The sequence below is a fragment of the Eschrichtius robustus genome, chromosome 15 (genome assembly GCF_028021215.1).
Source record: "Eschrichtius robustus isolate mEscRob2 chromosome 15, mEscRob2.pri, whole genome shotgun sequence".
In the NCBI taxonomy this organism is placed as follows: Eukaryota; Metazoa; Chordata; class Mammalia; order Artiodactyla; family Eschrichtiidae; genus Eschrichtius; species Eschrichtius robustus.
The window spans coordinates 13,869,646-13,891,819 of NC_090838.1; the positions used below are offsets into that span (position 1 = coordinate 13,869,646).

Sequence of the window (22,174 nt, forward strand, 5' to 3'; positions counted from 1 at the left end):
CTTGGACAAGCTACTTAATCTTTTTGAATTTTAGGTTCTTCATTGATTAAAAAAAGGAAGGTAATAATATTGATATTATGTCACGAAAGTTTGGTTTGATGAGAAAATGAGGTAACATCTGAAAATAACCAGCTTGTTGTTCCTAATGTAGTAGATTATGGTTAATAACCAATCAATGTTTTTTTTGAAAACAAAACAAAAATCACAACAGAATGATAACAATGAAGGCTAGGATACTACACTTACTTCATGTCACATTTTGAAGTGGTAGCCAAGGCTTTTTTTCCCCATATAAACATTGGACCTACCTGCTGGGCCCAAAGCCAGAGACTTCAAATATGAAGCCTTGTAGTCCAGAGGCAATGAACCCAGGATATAAGCTTCAAAGAACCCTTCCAGGAGGTTCTGTCTGGAGCTCATTTTAGATGAAAATAACCTGTACGAATAACTGCTTTATTTCTGAATAAGCAATGTCAAAATTGGTATACTCATGCAGGTAGAGTGGTATTTTCATTTTTGCATTGATTAAAAGGCTGTTCACAGAGGCAACAGACTAAAAAGCTCCAGTTTTCAAGAGTGTACTTAACCCTTCTCTTTTCACTTGTGAAGACCCACTATTCTATAATGATGATGGGTAATGATTCATTCTAGCTACCAACATCCATAAATGAGCAATGCTTTGTAAAACTAAGTAAGCTTCTGACATAGTCCTTTAAGCATTCAAGGATTCAAGTTCTAAACTTATTCTAAAGAGTCATCATTATGACTTACACACAGAGGTAGTTGCAATCTCATAAACAGCATTGACAGCTCCAAGAGAAGTAGCTTGAAGGTAACTTGAGAGTTCAAAATGTTTTAAAAAACTCAAGAGAAAACCTTTCCAAATGAACAAAGTTCTGAGGTCTAATCTACTCTAATTGCCCTAGAGATCCACAAGATGTGGCTTCTGTAATACCAGACTCACTGCTTTATTTCCCCTTCCCATCCCTAATTGTTCTCTTTTTGATTAATTCCATAAGGTACATGAGCTGTGATGGTGCCAAATTTCTGTGCCCCTTCAATGTGGAACATGTGGTCATCAAAGAAGATGTGGGGCCTTATCTTCACCAAGATGGGACCTTTGGGGGCTCCAGCAAGGAAAAGAGCTTCGTCTATCTCTAGACCCCAGCGGCGAAGGGTTTTCAGCACGCGGGCGCCTGAACTGGCTGCACTCCTAGCTGTAACCAGGTAGGTCCTGATAGGGCAACATAACCGTTCGTCTTTGGCATAAAACTTCTTTTGCAGTCTGCCTAAATCTTCCAGAAAGCCTTTCAAGGGACCCTGTAAAAGGAACATATGTCACAGCTGTCATCCAGTGAGCCAAAGGAAGTGAACGCTAAAAAAGCAGATGTTTATAAGAACTTACAATACTGCATGAAACATGCAGTATAGACCAGTGATGCAATGCTGAAACTCCTTGCATTTATGTGATTATATTTCCTTGTATGGAGCCATCCTTGCATTCCTAGAGTAAAACATAGGATGGCCATATAATTTATCATCTAAACACAGATATTTTAAGAGTGAAAGGAGCTTCCATAAAAGTTGAACCAGGGCAACAGACGTAAACTAACCATGGCAAAATGGGATACTCTGAAAGCTCAGTTAATCAGCAAAAGCACTACTCTTTTGATTTACTTTTTGTGAACTGCACATTTTAACATTATAAAGTGTACTTTTTTATCTTGTTCAATTCCTTCTTGGCTTGAATCCAGTCTTCTCTATATTTACAATTACTTTATATATCTTCACACTTTTATCTTCAACCTTTCTGAACACTTAGTTTTAGCTGTACCTCTAGTATAGAACATAGAATTAGATTTTGCTAAGTGATACAATCTGAAAGTCTTAATTTTTAACACAAAAGCTGAGTTTTAGGCCATTTCTATTTATCGATATCACAAATATATGTGATAATGGTTCTGTATTACAATTTGTATTTCATTTTTCGTGTTTAAAGATTTCAAAAGATTGTTCACTGAGTGTCTTTTTTATTTGAACATGTGTGTGTATGTGTGTTTCTTCTAACATTTAGGAAGGTTTGTATTAGTTCCTTCTATTGGTTACCTTTATAACTTTTTATAGTACCCTCAGTCCTCTAATTTTTTAAATCCAGGATCTATTATTTTTTACAATGAAAAATAATGAAATTAGGGTACTTCTTCACCTTTCTCTTATCCTCTATTTTTTCTTCAATCATTTGATTTTAACTGTTTCATCTTTCTCAGTGTTTGCATTTGAATTATTAAAGATTCTTATATTTCTATCTCTCAGCTTTACATTTTATCCTTTGATCAGCTATTGTAACTGAAGATATCAGTACACCTACTCTTCCTTATAACTTTTTCCTCCATATTTTTCCAGTTTTTAATAGTTAAATAATTTCTACATTGTTAGGGCATATAATATGTGCGTTCTCTTCTGTCACTCTAATCCCTGCAGTTGTTTTAGTTTTAGATCTATGGTTAAATATATTCTATGCCCACTTGTGCCTTTGTGTGTTTGTAGTCACCTACATATTGGCCAAAATGTGTCCTCTTGTATTAGTTTTCTCAAGAATATCTTATGGAAATAATAATCCCTGAGAATATACTATGTTCTTAACTGTTGATCTGTTTCCTTTTTACTTGAATGAGCTTTTGACTGGATATAGAATCTGTGATTTATATTTCCTCTCCACATGATCTTATAAGTAGGGCTGCACTGTGTTTTGCTACTGAGTGCTGCTGTGGAGAAGACTCAGGACAGCTTGATTTTCTTTTCCCCACCTGTGTGTGCAGGGTGCCCAAAGAATTATTTCTTTATTTTTGAAGTCAAATAATATTACTAGGGCATGTCTCAGTGATGATCATTCTCTTCTATTTCCCTATAGTATAATGTGGCCTTTAGTTTTTAACCTTTAATAGTTTAATGTATCCATTAAAATATTCTGATAATTCAGGATGTTTTCTTGCCTTATATTTTGATATAAGTTTGCATCTTTATATTTACCACACACAACCCTATCCTCCTCCCCCCATAACATAATTTCAGTGTTTTCTTCAGGTATTCTAATTTTGCATATGTTGGATTTTCTTTACCTATGACCTATTTCTGTCATTTTTCTCTCTAAAATATTGTTTTTCTATTTGCTCATTTCCAGAGTTCTACCATTTAACATTTTATCATCTCTTCCCTGATTTTGGGGATTTCCACTGTATGACCCAACTTTCTTTTAAGTAAATGATTAGTCACAGTTTTTACCTATACTTTGGCAACTGTTTCTAGTGAGAGTTCTTCGTCTGTTATTAGATTTTGCTCTTCTGTGTCTGCCTTTTTCTCATAGTATCTTTGCATATGTTCTGTGCTAGTTCTCTTTTTATTACTTATCTCTGAAGAAGATTAGTTTTCCTGGGAAAAATTAGAGAGATTCTGGGGAAAGGTCATGGATAGTATTTTAATATTGACTTGTTTTCACAATTCAGAAGCTCCTTTCTTCTCTGCTGTCATGGAAACCATTTTCCACAAACATGGCTTATCTATGTGATCACTTGTTTAATGTTGCTTTGTCTAAGGCTGCACATATTAGAAAAAAACAAAAAGTCACATGGGTAAAAAAACTATAACATATTATATTATTGTTATTATTTTTTTGGCCACAGAAACAAAGTGTGGGGTAGTGACTGTTGGCAGAAGCTGCCCTGCTCACAGTTTGATTTTGAAACACAGAGGAACACGGCTCTCCCTGATGCTTTTGAGTAATTTTCAAAGAGAATAAATAGGGCTTGGTCAGTTTATATTGCCATGTTCAAACCAGGTACCCATATCATTCTTTCTTTCTTCTATTTTGGGGTATGTTTAACAGTTTATATATTTGTACAGTAGTGTAAGTATGTAATTTATCAAGAAAAAATATAGAAACATGAAGGAAAGTTACTTGAAAATACCTTTTTGAGGAGTTCTATGATTTAGAACATTTGGATTGCCTTGGATATAGAAAGCTGGAAAGACTGTTACTCCTATCCTAACAACAAGAAAAAGCCAGATAATCTGAAACATCATAATTTTTCTTGAGCCCATGAAAGAGCTGAGGTAGCAGGGCAACTAACTAACATGAAACCTAAGGGAAAAAATTACGGAAAAATCTTCAAGGACAGATGGAATTCAAGAACTGGCACATCTTTGGCAGAGCACTAAAGGAAGATATACCAGATGCCATAGAAGCAGGTATGAAAAATTCAGGTAATTTTTAAAAACAAATTGGAAAAGGACAAGTATGGGCTAAGGAGAGAACATAGAAGCCCTGGAAGCCACAGACACAAGAAATGCACACTGTTTTCCAGGCTTATTTTTTCCCTATGGATTTCACTAGTTTCTTATGAGAAGGACTGCAGATAGGGTGGAAAATGAAAGAATACAGTCCTTGGTGATGCAGACGTGGAGGAGAGGAGCAGCTGCCACTGTGAGAAAAGACTAAAGATCTACCCTGTCCCATACTTCCTAGGGGACAAAAGTATTAAACTGTTGGAAGAACGGCTTCAAACACTGTTACCCCCAGGGAACAGGTAAAGATCTACTGCTAAGGGGGAAGGGGAAGGAAAAATCCTCCACCCTTGGGAGAGGGGCAGGAGACCCAGACCATTAGATACCACCCCTATCACTGGGAGAAAGGTGAGATCAATGATATAACTTCATCCCTAAAACCTAGGGGGGTACACACTTAGATTTAGACTAATCTGGGACAACAGAGAATGTCTCTTCCTCTCACATCACCACCTGAGCTGGCAGAGACAAACAATAACAGTTGGGAGAAGGGTAACAATGTGGAGGCCACCCATGAGGCATGGACACAAAGAGAAGGCCTACAGCTGAAAATGGAAAAGGAATGTTATGAAAAACCCTTCAGTACCCTACCAGAGGAATGTGAAGCCTGTGATGAAATGAAGGTAACAATAGCAGCAACAAAATGCTTACCTAGTTGAATGCCTGATTTGGTGATTCAATCAATCACACTAATTGCTAGCGGAAGAGGAGCCATGCCTATTACCAGGCAAAAATACTATTAACCAGAGCCTATACTCTCTACAAACTATGATTAGAAATTAATCAAAGATTTATGAGACTACAATAAAAATAAATTAAAAGAGCAATTAACTTTCAAGAGAAAGTAATTAACAGAAGACTCAGTGATGATCTAGATGTCATAAATGTAAGAGAGGAAATTGAAAATAACTCTGATTAATATCTTAACAACTCTATTAAAAGGTGGATGACATACATGAGTAGACTAGTAATTTCAACAAAGAGATGGAAAAGATAAGGGTTGAATGGAAATGTTAGAAATAAAAATTGTGGTACAGAAATGAAGAATGCTTCTAATGGGTTCATTAATAGAGCCAACACAGCTGAGAAAAGAATCAGTGAACTTGAAGATAGGTCAGTAGAAATTACTCAAGCTGAAAATAAAGGGAAAAAATAGTGGGGAAAAAAAGAACAGGGCATTGAAATACTGTGGAATACATATACACACACCATATTCAAACTGCTGAAACACAAAGAAATATAGAAAATCTTGAAGGCAGCCAGAGAAAAATAGACACATTACTTACAAAGGACCAAAGATAAGAATCTCAAACAATTTGTTTTCAGGATTTATGCAAGTCGGAAGACAATGAATGGGTAGCTTTAAAGTGCTGAAATAAAAATAGGGTAAATGCAGAAAGCTATAGCCAGTCAAAATAAAATATTTTTCAAAAAAGAAGGAGAGTAAAGAGTTTTTCAGGCAAAAAAAAAAAAAACAAAAAACTAAGAGCCTTTGGTAACAGCATATCGATTCTATATGAAATGTAAAAAGATGGTCTTCTGTCACAAGGAATAAGATACCAGGGAGAAACCTAGATCTACACAAAGAAATGAAGATTCTTGGAATGGTTAAAATGAAGATGAATGCAAAAGACATATTTTTGTTTTTTCCTTATTCACTTTAAAGATAATTGACTACCCAAATAAACAATAGTAGCAAGGTATTATGAGTTTATAGTATAGGTGAAAGTAAAATGTATGCCAATATCACAAAACATGGGAGGGAGGAATTGAGAGTATACTGTTGTAAGGTTCTTACACTGTACATGATGTGGCATAATATTGTTTGAAAGTAGACTGTGATTAATTAATGTTGTATATTGTAAATCCTATGGTAACCACTGTAAAATCTAAAATGAGTAATAAATCAATAGTAGAGATAAAATGGAATCCTAAAAGCATACAATCTACACAATAAATTCAAAAGCAAAAATGATAAAAGGAAAAAGAAACTAAAGTTAATTAAAGATGAAACAAATAGAAAAAGAAGATGGTAGATTTTAATCCAACCAAAGTAATAATCACATTAAAGATAAATGATCTATACTATATATAAAATAGACAACTGATGGGAACATACTGGATAGCACAGGGAACTCTACTTAATGCACTGTAGTGTCCTAAATGGAGGGGATATATGTATGTATGGCTGATTCATTTTGCTGTGCAGTAGAAGGTAACACAACATTGTAAAGCAACTATACTCCAATAAAAATTAATTAAAAGAGTAAACCAATTGTAAAGAAAGAATTTGATTATAATAAAACTTAGTCAACTTGCAAATAAATAAATAAATAAATAAATAAATAAATAAGATCTAAAAACAGCAATTAAAACACAGGGATTGTCAGATTGTACAGAAAAACAACAGAAACTATGTAATATCTACAAGAAAACCAATTTAAATATGGAGATATTTTATATGTAAAAACATAAACGGTTAAAAGTAAAAACATAGAAAAGTTGTACCATACAAACATCAGTCCAAAAAAGAAAAAAAAGCTAGAATGGCTGTATGAATATCAGAGAGAGGGGCACGGCATAATGAAAAGGTATTAATTTGCCAAGAAGATATAATAATCTTAAATATTTGGGCACCAAACAACAGAAATTAGAAATACATGACGCAAAAATTATATAATTGAAAGGAGTAACAGATTAATCCTCAATTATACTTGAAGTCTTCAATGCTGCCTCCTCAATAGTGGATAGAAGAAATAGAAAGAAAATCACTGACAATATTAAACACCTAGGCAATATGACCTGAATAATATACTATTAACTTACCTAATCTAATTGACATTTATTGAATATTCAACCCCAAAACAGCAGGATAAACATTCTTTTCAAGTAGACAAGAAACATTTACCAAGATAGACCATTTATTCTGGGTATAAAATAATCCTCAACAAATTTCAACAGTTGAAATCATAGAAAACATATTATCTGACTACAACAGAATTCTACTTGGAATTAATAACAGAAAGGTATCCAAAATTCCAAATTTAATTTCACAATTAAATAACCCACTTATAAATAACTCATAACTCATAGATAAAGTTACAGGGAATTAAAAAGTACTTTGAATTGAATAAAAATTACAAACCACCTATCTAAATTTATAGGATGCAATTATAGTAGCATTTAGAGGAAATTTTACAGTGTTAAATGTTTATTATAGAAAAGAAGCCTCAAATCACCTTTAAAAACTTAGGAAGAGCTGGTTGTTAAAAAGATAAATAAAATTGTTAAAGCCTAGCATGATTGACCACAAGGGGGGAAGAAAAGAGAGAAGGCAAATATTACTAATAACAGGAATGAAAAGGGATACATCACTAAAGTTCCTAAAAATAGTAAAATCATAATAGTAAAATATGATAAAATATTTATGCTCGTTAATTCAGTGACTTAACTGAAATGGACAGATTCCTTGAAAGACACAAACTCATAAACTGCCAGAAGAGGAAAGAGAAGAAAGAGAAAATCTGCATAGTAGTTCTGTATCTATCAAAAATAATTGAACTCTTAGTTAAAAGCATTCTAAATAGAAAAGTCCAAGCCCAGATGGCTTCTCTGGAGAATTCTACCATATATTTAAAGAAGAAATAATACCAACTCTACACAAAGTCTTCCAGAAAATAGACAGGGAGAAAATACTACACACCTCATTTTATAAGGTCAGCATTACTCTATAAGATATTACAAAAAAAGAACACTCAAGAACATAATGGCAAAAAAATTTTTTTCAACTAAATTTTAACAGATTGGATCCAGCAATATATAAAAAGGATAATACAACATAACCAAGTTGAATTTATACCAGCAATGCAATTCATCAATATAATTTATATTTCAACAGACTAGAGAAGCCACATGTTTTTCTCAATAGATACAGGAAAGACATATGACAAAATTCAACATGGATTTATTATAAAACTCTAAAACAAAACAGGAATAGAAGGTAACTCCCTTAACCTGACAAAGGACATCTTGCAAAAAACCTGTAGATAATATACTTAAGAGTCAAAGACTGAATGATCTCCCTCTAAGATCACGGAATAAGGCAAGGAAGTCCACTCTCATAATGCTTATTGAACATTGTACTGAATGTACCAGCAAGGGTAATAAAGCAGGAAAGATAAAGGACATACAGAATGGAAACAAGTTTTTATTCACAGTCCACACTGTCTATGTAGAAAACCTTAAATCATCTACAAAAATGTTATTATGACTAACAAGTAATTTTAACAAAGTTGCAGGATACAAAGTCAATATACAAAAATAAATTGTGGTTCTGTGTATTTGCAATAAACAAATTAGAAATTAAAAATTTTAAAGTATCATTTATAATAGCATCAAAAGTTATTAAATACTTAGGTATGAATCTAATAAACTTTGTGTGATAGCTATATGCTGAAACCTACAAAACACTGATGAAAGAAATTAAATATAACCTAAATAAATGGAGAGATATACTATGTCCATAGGCTGAAAAACTTGATATTGTTAAAATATCTATTCTCCCAAGATTAAGCTATAAATTCAACATAATCACACTAAAAATTTCAGCAGGATTTTTTTCCAGAAATGGACAAGCTAAGTTTTAAATTTATATGCAAATGCAAAGGAATCAGAATGTCAAAAGAGTTTTGAAAAATAACAAATTTGGAGGACTCCTGCCACCAGATCTCAAGTCTGACTATAAAACTATGATAATCAAGACAGTGTGATATTGGCAAAAGGATAGATACCTATATTAAAGGAAAAGAAAGCCAGTCTTTTCCACAAATAGTGCTGAAACAATTAAGATATATCCATAAGTAGTAAAAATGAACCTTAATACTTTGCACAAATGCATCAACTCAAACAGGTAATAATTCTAAAAAAAAAAAAACCCCATAAAATTCTAAAAACTTCGATTCAGAAACATAGGAGGAAATTTTTGCCTTGGGTTCGCAAAGATTTCTTAGATATGACATAACAAGCACAATTCATGAAAGAACAAATAGATAAATTGAATTGCATTAAAATTATAAGTTTCTGCTCATTGAAGGACACTGAAAAATATTAAAAGAGTGAAAAGACAAGGACAGACTGAGAGAAAATATTTGGAAAACAAATATATGATAAAGGACTTGTATCCAGAATTGTAATACAAAGAACTTTCAAATCTCAATAATGAAATAAAAAACAACCCAATTCACATGAGCAAGAGATTTGAACAGATATTTTTGCCAAAAAATACATATGATGGCAAATAAGCACTTGATAAAGTGTTCAATATCATCTGTCATTAGGGTAATGCAAATTAAAACCACAATGAGATACAATTATGTAACCACCAGAACAGCTTAAAACAAACAAACAAATGAAAAACAACTGACATTACCAAATACTGGCAAGGATGCAGAGCAAAAAATCTTTCATTGGAAATGCAAAGTGGTGTGACCACTTTGGGAAATAGTTTGGCACTATCTATAAAGTTAAACGTATACTTATCCTGTGACCTAGCAATCCTACTCCGAGGTATTTACCCATGAGAAATGAGATTTTTGTGTTTACACAGAACCCTGTATGCAAATGCTTAAAGTAGTTTTATTTATAAATGCCAAAAACTGGAAATGACCTAAATATCCTCCAATAGGTAAATGTATAAAATAATGTGGTACATCCATAGAACAGACTACTACTCAGCAGTAAAAAGGAATGCACTACTGATACAGGGAATGACACAGATGAATCTCTCAAATGCATCATTCTAAGTAAAATAAGTCAGACTCAAAAGATTGCATCCTATGGGGTTCCATTTATATGACACCTGGAAAAGGCAAAACTATAGGGACAGAAATCAGATTAGTGTTTGACAGATCCTGAGGATAGGGGGCTAGGATGACTACAAAGAAGCACAAGGGAATTCTGTGAGTATTTTGAGTTTGATCGTGGTTTCACGACTGTACATGTATGTTTGTCAAAACTCTCAGAACTGTGCACTAAAAATGATGAATTATACTACATATAAAGTATACCTCAACAATTCTGATTAAAACACACACACACACACACACACACACACACACGGAGATCACTATCCCAGAATGGTGAAATGAGAGAGATCAAATCAGGAGACATCCATTACTTGTCATGGTACCACATTGGAGGCTTTATAAGCTACAATGAGAGTGGCTAAATTAATCCCGTCCAGCTGTCCCATTTGCTGGTGACTCTCAGATCTCCTCCATTGGAGACAGTTGGGATATTGTCATGATGAAACCATAAGCCCCATGACCAACATAATTGAAAGCCTTGGTTAGGAATCATATCTCATAACTTCCTTCTCATCAGTGGAAACATCTGGCAAAGCCTGGTCTTTATAGGAAAGCTACCCTTTCTATGTGAAAAATACCATATTTTTCCACTGTCAGAAGGACCACATTATGAAAACAAGTATGCTTAGTAAAAATTCATTGGGTATTCCTGCAATAACTAGTGTTGAACTTCACAATTTCAGTTGTTTAATGGGAAAAATGATTTAAAATATGGAGAAAAGAACTGATAAGTACAGAATCTAAAAGAAATTTGGATTCTTTCCCTGAGATGAAAAAAATGGTATTTTAAGATTATCTTGAAATAATTCTTGTTTTGAAGTTTTTTTTTCTTTTTAAGTGCTCTTTTTTAGAGATCTTGAACATTTTAATAATGCTTAAAGGCTAATGTACAATGGGCTCTAAATTTCAGCAAAGCAGACTTATGTAAAATATAACAAGGGTTTTCCTCTCAATAGTAAACTTTGTTAACACTGAACAACTTTTTGACATGAGCTCAAGGCTTCTAAAGAAGCTATTTAGGAAGGGGCTGTGAAGTTAAATACACACACAAAAACACACAGAATTTAAATATCACTTGCTGTAATGTGAGGTGAGTTAGTAAAACTTTCATCTTTCAATTAGTCTCTTCCTACTTTTATAAATGTAATAAAACTAACAATATTTAAGATCTTAAGTTCAAGAAGAGCTGAGAAAAAAAAGGCCAATTTAAAAAAAAGGCCTAGGTAAGATTCATAGATTAAAACTGAATGATCCATTATTTCATATTCATTTTGGAGAATACTTTGATGTTCAAATCTCCTTTGGTTCAGAAGTGCAGGTTTTGTTCATTTCAGACCATGACTTTTAACACTTCGGTTCATGGATTGATTCCAAAAAACCTAAAATTTTAATTGTTCATACTTTGTACTTGCTTGGGGCTCATTATTTGATTTAGTTTAAACTCTCAGTTTTGCAGATTTTTCTCAATTAAGTGCTACCTTTATGGAGTTTAAGGGTATGGACAGAGAGGTTCAACAAATGTTTACTAACCTATTGGAAATAACCTTATTATTTTGAGAACTATTATGTAGAAATGGCTAGTTGGTAAGCCGTATTACCTCTGTTACTCATAATTTGGAGGCGATGAACTTTTTCTCATGAGAAGATCATAGAAACATTTCCAAAAGGATAGATAAAAGAATGCTAAAATTAAAAAAAAAGTTGGCAGGAGATGCTTTAAAATAAGGAGTTCATGAAACAAGGGGAGAAAACTACGAAGGATAAGAAGTGAGGAGTGGCCTGCCTAAAAAAATTTAAAAGTCATCACAATGAAGAAATATTTATATTGGTATGTTGGAAAATAAGTAGATCAAAATTAATTAGAGGTCATTGAACCTACCTGAGCAAGAGGCTTATTCTCAAATAGTGCTTCATGTTGAAAGAATTTGTCCAGCCCGTGCTCCTTGGTAATATGGTCAGACTCGTCAGAAAAGAGGACGGCATCCCCATCAAAGGCCACACGGAGCTGTGTGTCACAGTAAGCCATGTCTTTGGCTCCATCAAACATTGTTGCAGAGGCGATCCCTGGAAGACCGTTGGAATTAATTAATACTCTTCTTAGGACCATATGTTTTAGTGTCTATTTAAAAAAAAAAAAAATTCTTCCCAGACCTCGAATTTCCTCTCTCGCTATTACCTGACGACACAACTCTTCTTCACAACCACACATCTCAAAACAGTTGTCTTTGTACTGCCTCCGTTTCTATAAGGGATGGGAAAATGTAAAATGGGTGTAGGATAATCACTGAAGATGTCCACCTCCATGAAGGTGAAAGCTCTAAAAGACAAACTTAAGGGCTGCCACTTGTGGAAACACCTTAGCAGAAAACCCCAACAACGACGTAAACCACATAATCATACGTGAAGGCCAATGGAATGAAACACTAGTGCAGACCTCTTTATTAACTAGAGAGAGGAAACCAAGTAATACCTTCTTGTATTGCTTCTTGTACTTTTTCAGAATCCGCAGAAAGATACAAGTTGGTAAGATATGCCTTCAAATAGCCAATGGGGCTTTTTCCACCAGTCAGACAGAAGCGGTCAATTAGTAATCCTATTATCAGGCAAGAAAGACTTTGTTATGTCAGAGACTAAAGACGGTATACTTACTGGAAATGCAAGTGAAAGTTACCTTAGGAATAAATGAGTGCCTACTGAAGTTTTAGAACTACCTTTGTAGTACCAATATTGAAACATGTCTCAGCTATTTTATATAATGGTGCATGATAGTTTATGAAGTATATCCAGATAGGCCATGCCAGTTTACTCTCACACAGCTGTTACGGCAGGCATTATTATCCTCATTACAGAAAAGGAAACTGAGACATAAAGACTGTCTAAGCCCAGTGCTTCACATTGACTCTTGTCTAGACTAGAACAGTGCACTTTTCCTTTAGCTACAGCATCCTCACTTGTTGAGAGGGCCAGTTAAGATGTAGCTCTGTTTTTAAGTACCATTTTAGTATTTCTTTAGTAACAATACAATAGTAATAGCAAGTAGTGATAGCATTTAAACTGTTTCCCCAAAACAACAACAAAAGGTCTGAAATTGTCTCTCTCGACTTGAAATGTTAAATGCAATCATTAGCAGACTAACATTAATATACCATTAAATGCCTTTCAAATCAACAACAGTTAAAAAACCCCACTAGATGTTGGTGAGAGGTTTGTAAAATAGGCACTTACATACACTATGGATGAAAGTATAAATTGGTACAAGCTGTCTAGAAAGTAATTTGATTTTTATTGATAAAAGTATCGATAGCTTTTAAGCAGCTCATACCTTTTGACCTAGGATTCCTTTAGGAGATCACAATTCACTAAGGAGCCAGGCATGTAAACAGATAATTATAATATAGAAAAGACCATAGCAAAGGGAGATACAAATTGCCTTCAGCACCGAGAGAAGGTAAATAACTAACTCTTCAGGTGAAAAGTTGTTATTCCATGAGCAAGGCTGCAGAAGATTGGGCTTTATCTGTTCATGAACAGAATTAGTATGTAAATAACTAGAATTCCTCATGCTACTAAGCTCAATAGGCTTAGTGTGGTGAGGGACAGATAGACTTAAATCACCTACTAAATCAAATAAGGCTGTTTTGTAAAAATAATAGCTGTCCTTTATTGAGTGATTACACCACTCATCTCCGCTAAAGCTTTTATATACATTCTCTCTCTTCATAGCATAATACTATGAAGACTGCGTTTTTGAAAGGTAAACATATTTTCAACTGTGTATCAGTAAGATGTTGGCCTTATAATTAGGATAATATAATATAAAACTTGTAACTTGTAATAGATAGTGATTATTTGTAAATATGCCTAATTTAAGCCTAGAAGTTAAATATGCCAAATTTAAACCTTATTTTGACTTGACATACCCTTAAGACTGGATATGTCACTTAGAAAGTGGGCTAAAGGTCCCCACATAAGAAGTCAGGTAAACTCATAAGAGGAAAAATGAGGACCTCCCCTTAAAGTCACCAACACACTAATGGAAATGCTATGAAGAGACTAGTGTCAAACCAATTTTCCCTGTAAAGGAATAAAGACAGTTTTGCTGGCATGAGTATGAATTTGATGTGTGGAGAGAGCAGCCGGGGAGAGTCAGATGTTGAGTGGAAAGGAAAGGTAAAAACCTTTAAACCTTTAACATGCATCTGTGGTGAGCAAGAAGTCTGATCGCACAGAGAAAGCCCTGGGTTGACGGCTCCTTGAAGTCAAGTTCAGAAGTGAAAAACATAAAACAGAGAAATATATTGCAGGACCTGGGATTAAGACTTTGAAATTCACACTTGACAAGTTAAGTCCAGAGCTTTGGGCCCAACTCTGTGCTGAAGTTAAAAATGAACATGGCCTCTCTTGTTCTGACATAGGCAAATAAACATTCCTCACGCAGAAGGGGGTGTCACTATCAGACACTGCATTAGTTAGGCCACAGTGAGCAAAATAACATGGCTTCTCTCTTCCAGAGCAGCGAGCTGTTCTTCCACACGGTATTTATTTTACTTACCATAGTGATTGACGCTGTTTATAAGCCGCACTCCCACTTGGGCATGGTTATTAGTCATCAGAACAATATCAAATAAGTCCTGTTCATCAGGATACAGCTCACGGAGTCTAGCATTGACATGCTGCAGTGCCTGAAGGTTACAAACACAAATGTGTGTAAAGAGGGCCAGGCAAAGTGGGCATTGGGGGTCTGGAGAGAAGGGATCCCATAGGTGTCCAATTCAAGCCCTGAAGACTCTTCACTGGGAGACTGTGGCTCCTTTAAGGCAGGGTTATGCCATTCATTTCAGTATTTTCAGCCTCGCATACATAGGACTTCAGTTAATGTTTACTGAAAGATGGGTAATGTTTGTTGAAAATTGTTACAACATTTGGTTTACTAGAATTATTTCTGTGAAGTACATAGATAGGCTCAGGCTAACCCTTCTATGGTTTGTCTGTTTTTGTTTTTGATTCATAAAACCTGCCTTTCTTGATCATCTGATGATTATTTTTTATTGTGAAAAGTATAGGCTGCTTCAAGAATTTTCATGTTATCCTTGTGCAGAGGCCATGCTAATGGTCCCTGTGTTGTTCCAATTTTAGCACATGTGCTGCCAAAGTGAGCATTTTGTATATTTTTTAAAACATGAGTCTCTAGAATAGGTTTGTGGTTTCCTCTCATGCTTCCACTATGCCTCATAACTACTTTCTACTTACAACACGTGGAGGTGTCATTTGTTTCTGCCTGGTTATGATGTTATTGTGTAATATTTGTATAAGTTATATATGGGGTCAGAGCTATAAGTGCTGTACATTTCAGTGTAAGTTCCAAGAACCTTACTTTCTCTATTAAAGTCATGCCCCTAAGTGCCAAGAGCATCTTGACTTTCTTAATATGCTGTTTGGGGCAAGAGCAGCTAAAGTGAATTTAATGTCATTTGAATGGGGTGTTTTATTTCTACTGCTTGGAATTGTAAACTCATTATTGCTTCTGGTTACTGCTCCTTCTATGGAGAGAACGAAAGTTTCTGTTACAGGTCTCAGGATTTGGACTCCACTTAGGGAAGTTCAACATGCCAAATCTAGGGCTGCAGTCCCTCCCTCAACAGTGTGGAAGCTTCTGTTAAAATATAAACTGACCTGGGGTAGACTTAAAAAAGGCAAGAATGACAAGTGTGGACTAGGAATTATAAGGAAAGCTGGATGGGATCCCAGGGATTAGCATGAGTCCTTCCCTGCCATCCGGAGTCCCGGAGGGCCAAAGACAGCTTTGCAGAGTAGTACCTTGACAAAGCGGAAGGCCGGCCCTGGGGCCAGGACGACATTCTCATTGGAAAGCTGATACTCCATGTACTTTTCCAGACCCTCTTCCTTGTAGATTTTCCTGCCGTCCACCATGTTGAAGAGCGCGCGGGATGACACAGCGATGGTGATGGCATGCTTGGGTTTGGGCTGCAGAGAGGGGAACCGACAGGAGGACGAATCACACAGACCTGAAGGGATCAGGAATGGGCCTCATCCCAGGGCAGGGTGGGAAGGAAACAGTTGGTTCCCGGCTTGGAGGACTGGGTGCTGGAGACAGCCAAGGGCTGGGTCCTGGAGGCCGCTGTGCAGAGGGGTAGGTTTAGGGAGGAGAAGCAGGGGGCGGGGTGAACTTCCCTATACCATGGAGAGGAGGGAGGCTGAGAGAGGTCCGGCCGCCGGGCTGCGTGGAGCGGCAACCCGGGTACCAGGGGAGGCGGGCCCTGCTCACCGGCCTGGGGCGCGAGCAGCTCGGTGTCTTCTCGTACAGTGTTCTCACGGATGCCCAGTAGGCATCGTCCTCGTCCTCCTCTTCCTCTCGCTGCCTGACCAGGTCAGGCATACAGTCTTGATCCAGCTGTGACGGGTAGAGAGCCCTGCGCTGGGCATAGGATTTCCATTCAGTGGGGGGCGTGCGCGGATATTCCCGCTGGTGCGTATCCCTGGAATCTCGCGAGTCTCGCGACTCTCGTGGGTACCGGGACTCTCGGATTTCCTGCCCCAGGCCAGGAGACCAGGCGTCGGAATTCTCAGCCATCTTGGTGCTGCGCTGGGACCCGGTCTGGAGCTGGACCTCCGGGGTCGTGGAAGAACGTGAGTCGAGCGCAATGGTTGGTGTGGGTGGCGAGGGTTGCGCTGAGAGCGGCTTTGGCGACTCTTGATGGCTAGGGGAGGTGGATGAAGTCCGGGAGGTCGTGGAGCTACTGGGGGGCTGGAGCAAGAAAGTGGGCTTCTGAGTTAGATGCCCGCCTAGGGTCCCCGTCCTCATCTCTGCCCAGCTGGAGTCAAGGAGCTGTCCCCTTCTCTGTGTTCCATTCCTAGCTCTTAGGTGGATCCTGGTTCATCTCAGCTCCTTTAAGTAGGGCTTAAAGGGGCTCAGACGTTTCAAGGCTCCATGTATTAGACATTTCTGTTACATGGACACAGAGACAGACTGCTTTCATTTCCCCCCAGTTGTTCCATCAGCACCTCGCACTTTTTTTTTTCTTTTGGAGTAGATAGGGTAGAGGTCCTTTTCCTTGCCCCTAGGTAGCTGGCACGTAGTTTGCAAAGTTCTGTCACTTTCTTCACATATACCTGCTCAGTCAGAGACCTTCAGATAGGACAGAGGGCTTGAGGAAGGGACCTTGCTTGCCACTGCCTCCATCTGTGACCTCCAGTTAACTTGATGAGCAGCTAGACCAGAAGTTCCCACCAGAAGGCTCTGCAAAGCACCTCAGGGGCATCTGTCTCCACATTTGCTCCGTGATTAATGCAGTGAGTGCTGGGAAGGTCAGTAGGCTGGAGAATCAAGTGTCTCCCCATCACCTTCAGAGCTTCTTGTGCCAGTGAAGCTCAGTTGGAGAGAATCATCTTCCTAAATAGGAACTGGTTCTAGTAATTCTAGAGAAAGGACTCCTTCACTAAGGTATGAGATAGATTATTAAGCATCCATATGTTATTCCAGTTTTTGTGATTATTTCACGTGTTTCAAAGGGCATGTTCTTGGTTAGATTATTGAGCCAGTCCTCACAGAGACAGATGGATTGGTTCTCCCGGTGTCTGGGCCTGTGTCACACTCTGCGTCCAAAAACTAATTCTCACAACAAACTTTTTCTTCTTATGTGACTAGGCCTAGTTAAGGGCTCAAAGCGTCACACAACCTAATACTCTTCAACAATTTATCTGCTTTGTTGACATTTTCACCCCCTCTTCTGAGTCTTGGGTACTCAATGAATAGTTTTTGAATGTGTGAAGGAAGGAAGGAGAAACCATGGAGTTTAATCATTCAATGTGCAGTTTATAGACCTAGAGATCCTAGGTTTTAATCTAGCTCTACGAGCATTACTAGTGTGAAATCTTAGGCAAGTTACTCTGTGTTTTGGTTTTCTTACTCTGGGGATTGATGGGGGTGGGGGTCTGTGAGGGCTAAGTTAGCTAAAAGATATAAAGTACATGGAACAGGGCCTGGCACATGGAAAGCATCAATCTATGTTATTATTATTATTATTATTCTGGCATGTACTCCTCCCTTTCATTCCCATCTCTACCTTAAGACTTGTGTTCTTGCTTCTGGACTCATCTACTGATGGAGCTCTGGTGGATGGGCTCCGTGAAGTTCGAGACCACTGATTTCTCACTAGGTACCCTCGAGAGTCTGTCTTCGGCAAGGTTAATTCTTGTGATCCCTTCCAAGGAGAGAAGAGACCCAGGAGTGTAATACCCCACTACCGAGTCCTCCCACACAAATGCTTACGAAACAGCCATGGCAAGCTAAATATAGCAGTGATCAATGAGAAGGCCCCTGCCCTCTAGGACGTGTAATTCAGTCTTGGCCCTTGTGTATTATTCTATCTCTGGCCCAATCCTAACTTCTGTGAGGAGCAATAAAGTGGGAATCTACCTGGAAGAGCATCCAAAACCAAGAAACAAGTCTGATATCTCATAGTTTTTCACCTGTGACTCCTCTTATGCGGAACTTAGTAGAGTTGAGCATTTTTCCTCCCTTTTCCCCCACTTCCGCCCTTAAGGATAAGCTTGTTAGCAGATGCTGAGAAGACATACCCAACATTTTTGACCAAATTACAAAGATGAAGGCCGCTGGTACCTCAACGAGGCTGTAGCGGGACTCCCAGGCAGCTGCAGAAGAGGGAATAGCGCCCTCTAGCACTGCCTTTGGGAGGAACAGGATGGAGGAGACCATGGAGAGGCAAGTGGAAGTTTCCATCCCCGTATCCTTCCCCTCACCCAGATTGCCTCTGGCTCCCCTCCAAAGTCAGTAGTTTAGTCTCTGCTCACCCTGATCATGGCGATCTGCCAGCCCTGCTCCCACAACAGGCACATGTGAATATAAATACGTATCGTGCGGCAGGGGCCAAGAAGCACTTTTCCCTCAGCTGCACAAAGGCAGCGTCTACACGACGAGTGACCCCGCGTGGGGCAGCATATCAGCGAGTGATGCGGTATGACTGCATGCCTCATCTGAAAGGTGGTGCAGAAGGTGGTCAATGCGATGGCCGGACTCCCCTTCCCTCCCTGATTTGAACAAAGGCCAGTCTCCTCCCACAGGCTGAGCAGAGGTTTCTACGCCATTTATTCTGCATGAACATTGGGATGTGTGCTGGAGGGGTAGGCAGGGGCCAGCTTCTTCTAGCATTTTCTTAACCTCGCCACGAGGACGTTAGGTGTCCCCTAATACAAACCTTGATAGCTCAGTCTTTTCTCCCCAAACTCCCCTGCCCGCTAATATTTTTTGATTATGCTGTCGGCGCTTTAATTCTCTCACCAACTCTGAAGAGGTCAGCTCACCTGGGTGCTCAGACGAACTCCTGATTTCTCAGAATCCTTTCTAGATTTGTCTGCTTCTAGGCTGTCTTTTGAGTACCTCGGTCCAGTCTCATTCTTAATATGGAAACAAAGAATGTTTATTAATTTTTCATCTCGGGGCATTAGAAACCTTGGGTTTGGGGAATCAAAGGATGAATGAAAGTTAGAATTTGTCTCTTTGGCACTATCAAAAATATAAATTATAGATATTATTTTTCCTCTGTTCTAACAAGAATGAGTAAAAAGAACACATATCAGACAACTATACAAACAGATTTTTAATATAGAAATTTGTTGGTTTATAGATTTGAGACATGAAGCATTTATCATTTACAAAATGGTAACATGGGAAATGCTGTGGGAGAATTTCCCAGGGGTCAGCAGGACTTGGATTTAAATGTGAAGCTACTCACACAGAACAGCTTTTTTTCTCTGTTACTCTGAAGGTTGCTACTTATGGAACTTTTTCATTTGCCATGTAGAACTGAAACTTCTCTTGTTTGTTTTATTCATAAACCAATTTTCTGTGGATCTGAGCCTCATCAATAATAGATTTTTTTAAATCAAGGACTTTAATCCTGTACAGATCAGTCAACAGGCATGTCTTCTATTCATATTCTCTAACTATTCATAGCATCAAGAGTGAAAAGAGGTCTCGTATTAACAAACTAATAGGGAAGACCATGTAGGGGAGCATAAGAAAATGGCTTATTTCATGGACATCTATTCAAATATTTGTTTTCATTTTTAACTGCAGGAAATACTGTTGTATTGGAACAGTGTTTCTATTGTTTCCTGCCAATTCAGTAGCTGTAATGCAATCAAGATTAGTGTTATTTATCTGTTTAAGGAGCTCAACTTCTAGCATAGACCAGAGTGCTCAGGGGCAGTCTGTTAATCTCTTTAGGCTCTGTGCCTTGCACCCAGGAAAAATCTCGTTGATGTTAGTTGAATGACTGAGTCTATGTCTGAAGAGAATGGCATAGCTGCATAATCCTAGAACTAATCCTAAAATCTTTCCATCAACCCCCTCAACACTATCACCATGAAGTCCTGTCACTTACTCCAAAAGGTATTTTAAATCTAGTCCCTCTTCTCCATTCCTGTTCCAGGCCTCAGATCGTTATGGGTCTGCATTCTTAGAATATAGCTTTTGACCAGATTTCATGGCCTTAAATCCTCTCAACTTCTAGATCCATCTACCCCATTTATTTAGGGTGATATTTATAAAATGTAAATCTGCTTATGCTTCATTTCTGGTTACACTCTTCATTCGCTTGGTTAGAGAGACCAGGAGTCTCATGATGTATCCTGTCTACCTCCAACTTGTGTGCCCTCCACCCTACACTCTATCTCTATGTTCTGTTTTTGCCAAATGACTTGTATTTGTCTATATACCACCCTCTTATCTTATAACCTCCTTTTCCCTTCAGTGTTCTTCAGAACCAAGCTCAGCACGACCTGGGAGAAGTTCCCAGTATTAAACATTCCTCTGTGTTGCCTGTGTCTTTTGTACATACTTTTACTGAGTACTGAATTGTACTTTGTTTATGTATTCTCTTTCCTACTAGGTTGTGCATTCTTCAAAGATAGCAACTGTGTTTTCGCCTCTTACCACTAACATATGAGCATTTGCTCAATAAGTGCTGACTTATTGGATGGACTTACACCACATGATTTCATCTCCTTTTTCTCCACTCTTCATGTTCTTTACTTCTCCTTTTGTCTCTGTGTGTGGTCATCATCTGAAATTTGATTGCTGCAGAGCATTTCCAGAGGCAAATGATGGACTGATAGCTACACTTCCTCAGTTCTTTGGCAAGATTCTAGGACATTCAATTCACTGACCTTCTTTTTCTGTTTCAGAGATGTTTGACTCATTTCTTTAACTATTGAAATTCTTTTGTTGTTATGCAGGTTTTCCTCTCCCCAGCTCCATTTCCTGTTGTTTCTGTTGCTCAGTCTAGGTTTGCATTTAGAATGTCAAATTTATGACATCACATGTGATTCCACAGTAACTAACTGACGCTCTGAATATGTGACTTAAAAAATAAAAAGAAATAGTATTATTTGAGTGCATCCACTCATAACCATTGTCTGGGTTTTTAGGAATCAATGTCTAAACAATGTTCAAATGTTTAATAGGTAGCAATATCAGTATTACTGCTTCCTTCTTTTTAAATCTCTTTAACATTAGTAAGTTACTCATTGTATCAATTCCATTTGTGGCTGTACATTTTCTGGTACTGCCAAAATGAATGGCAAACTCATTTGTGGACCTGAGCATTTATTATTGTTTATCCTGACAGATTTTGGAGAACTTTCTGAAAATCTGGAGACTTTTTAACAGCTGAGATCTTGTTCTAGACACAGAGTTTAGACTTGAGTTTAGCTTTAGTGTTTGGTGTTTCTTTCACAATGGGAAGGCCATTTCCATTTATTAAGTCAAAGCACTTAATGTGGCTAAACATAGTGTGGCAGAATGATACTTGCACTGTTTTTCCTGGTGTTTGCCCCATCTTTAAACGTTCTTAAACACAATTTGTCCCTCTTGTATACACACAGAGAAGAATATGTAAAATCCAGTCCCTGACTCTGGTTTATAACGT

At 37.5% G+C, this 22,174-nt stretch overlaps 1 protein-coding gene and 1 non-coding gene across 6 annotated transcripts; both read right to left on the bottom strand.

The window, feature by feature from the left end:
• Positions 1 to 987: 987 nt before the first annotated feature.
• On the bottom strand, positions 988 to 21,446 carry NT5C1B (5'-nucleotidase, cytosolic IB). Of its 5 annotated transcripts, none has more exons than XM_068564230.1 (11): positions 21,414 to 21,446; positions 19,549 to 19,640; positions 19,038 to 19,170; positions 18,290 to 18,427; positions 16,739 to 16,971; positions 16,492 to 16,702; positions 16,023 to 16,190; positions 14,758 to 14,887; positions 12,676 to 12,798; positions 12,085 to 12,269; positions 988 to 1,320 (listed from the first exon to the last, which is right to left on the bottom strand). In XM_068564230.1, exons 1-11 carry the CDS (start codon positions 21,444 to 21,446, stop codon positions 988 to 990), a joined length of 1,779 nt encoding a protein of 592 aa, XP_068420331.1. The 5 variants fall into 5 exon arrangements, with proteins under 5 accessions (XP_068420331.1, XP_068420330.1, XP_068420329.1 ...); XM_068564229.1 differs by having other exon boundaries at positions 19,038 to 19,220; positions 19,548 to 19,640; XM_068564228.1 differs by having other exon boundaries at positions 16,739 to 16,969; positions 18,282 to 18,427; positions 19,038 to 19,220; positions 19,548 to 19,640.
• Positions 15,259 to 15,365, bottom strand: LOC137778221 (U6 spliceosomal RNA). The gene has a single exon (XR_011076799.1). It is a non-coding gene; the product is annotated as a U6 spliceosomal RNA (small nuclear RNA).
• Positions 21,447 to 22,174: the final 728 nt, after the last annotated feature.

What these genes read in the sequence shown, in the direction of transcription:
- NT5C1B (XM_068564228.1), bottom strand. Translation starts at nt 21,446, where the DNA reads ATGAGTCAAACATCTCTGAAACAGAAAAAGAAG. An exon ending in ACAAGTCTTAAGGTAGAGAT is followed by an intron (nt 16,970 to 18,281) that starts GGGAATGAAAGG and finishes CTTGCTCCAGCC; the next exon opens with CCCCAGTAGCTCCACGACCT. An exon ending in AAACAGCGTCAATCACTATG is followed by an intron (nt 12,799 to 14,757) that starts GTAAGTAAAATA and finishes GCCTGATAATAG; the next exon opens with GATTACTAATTGACCGCTTC.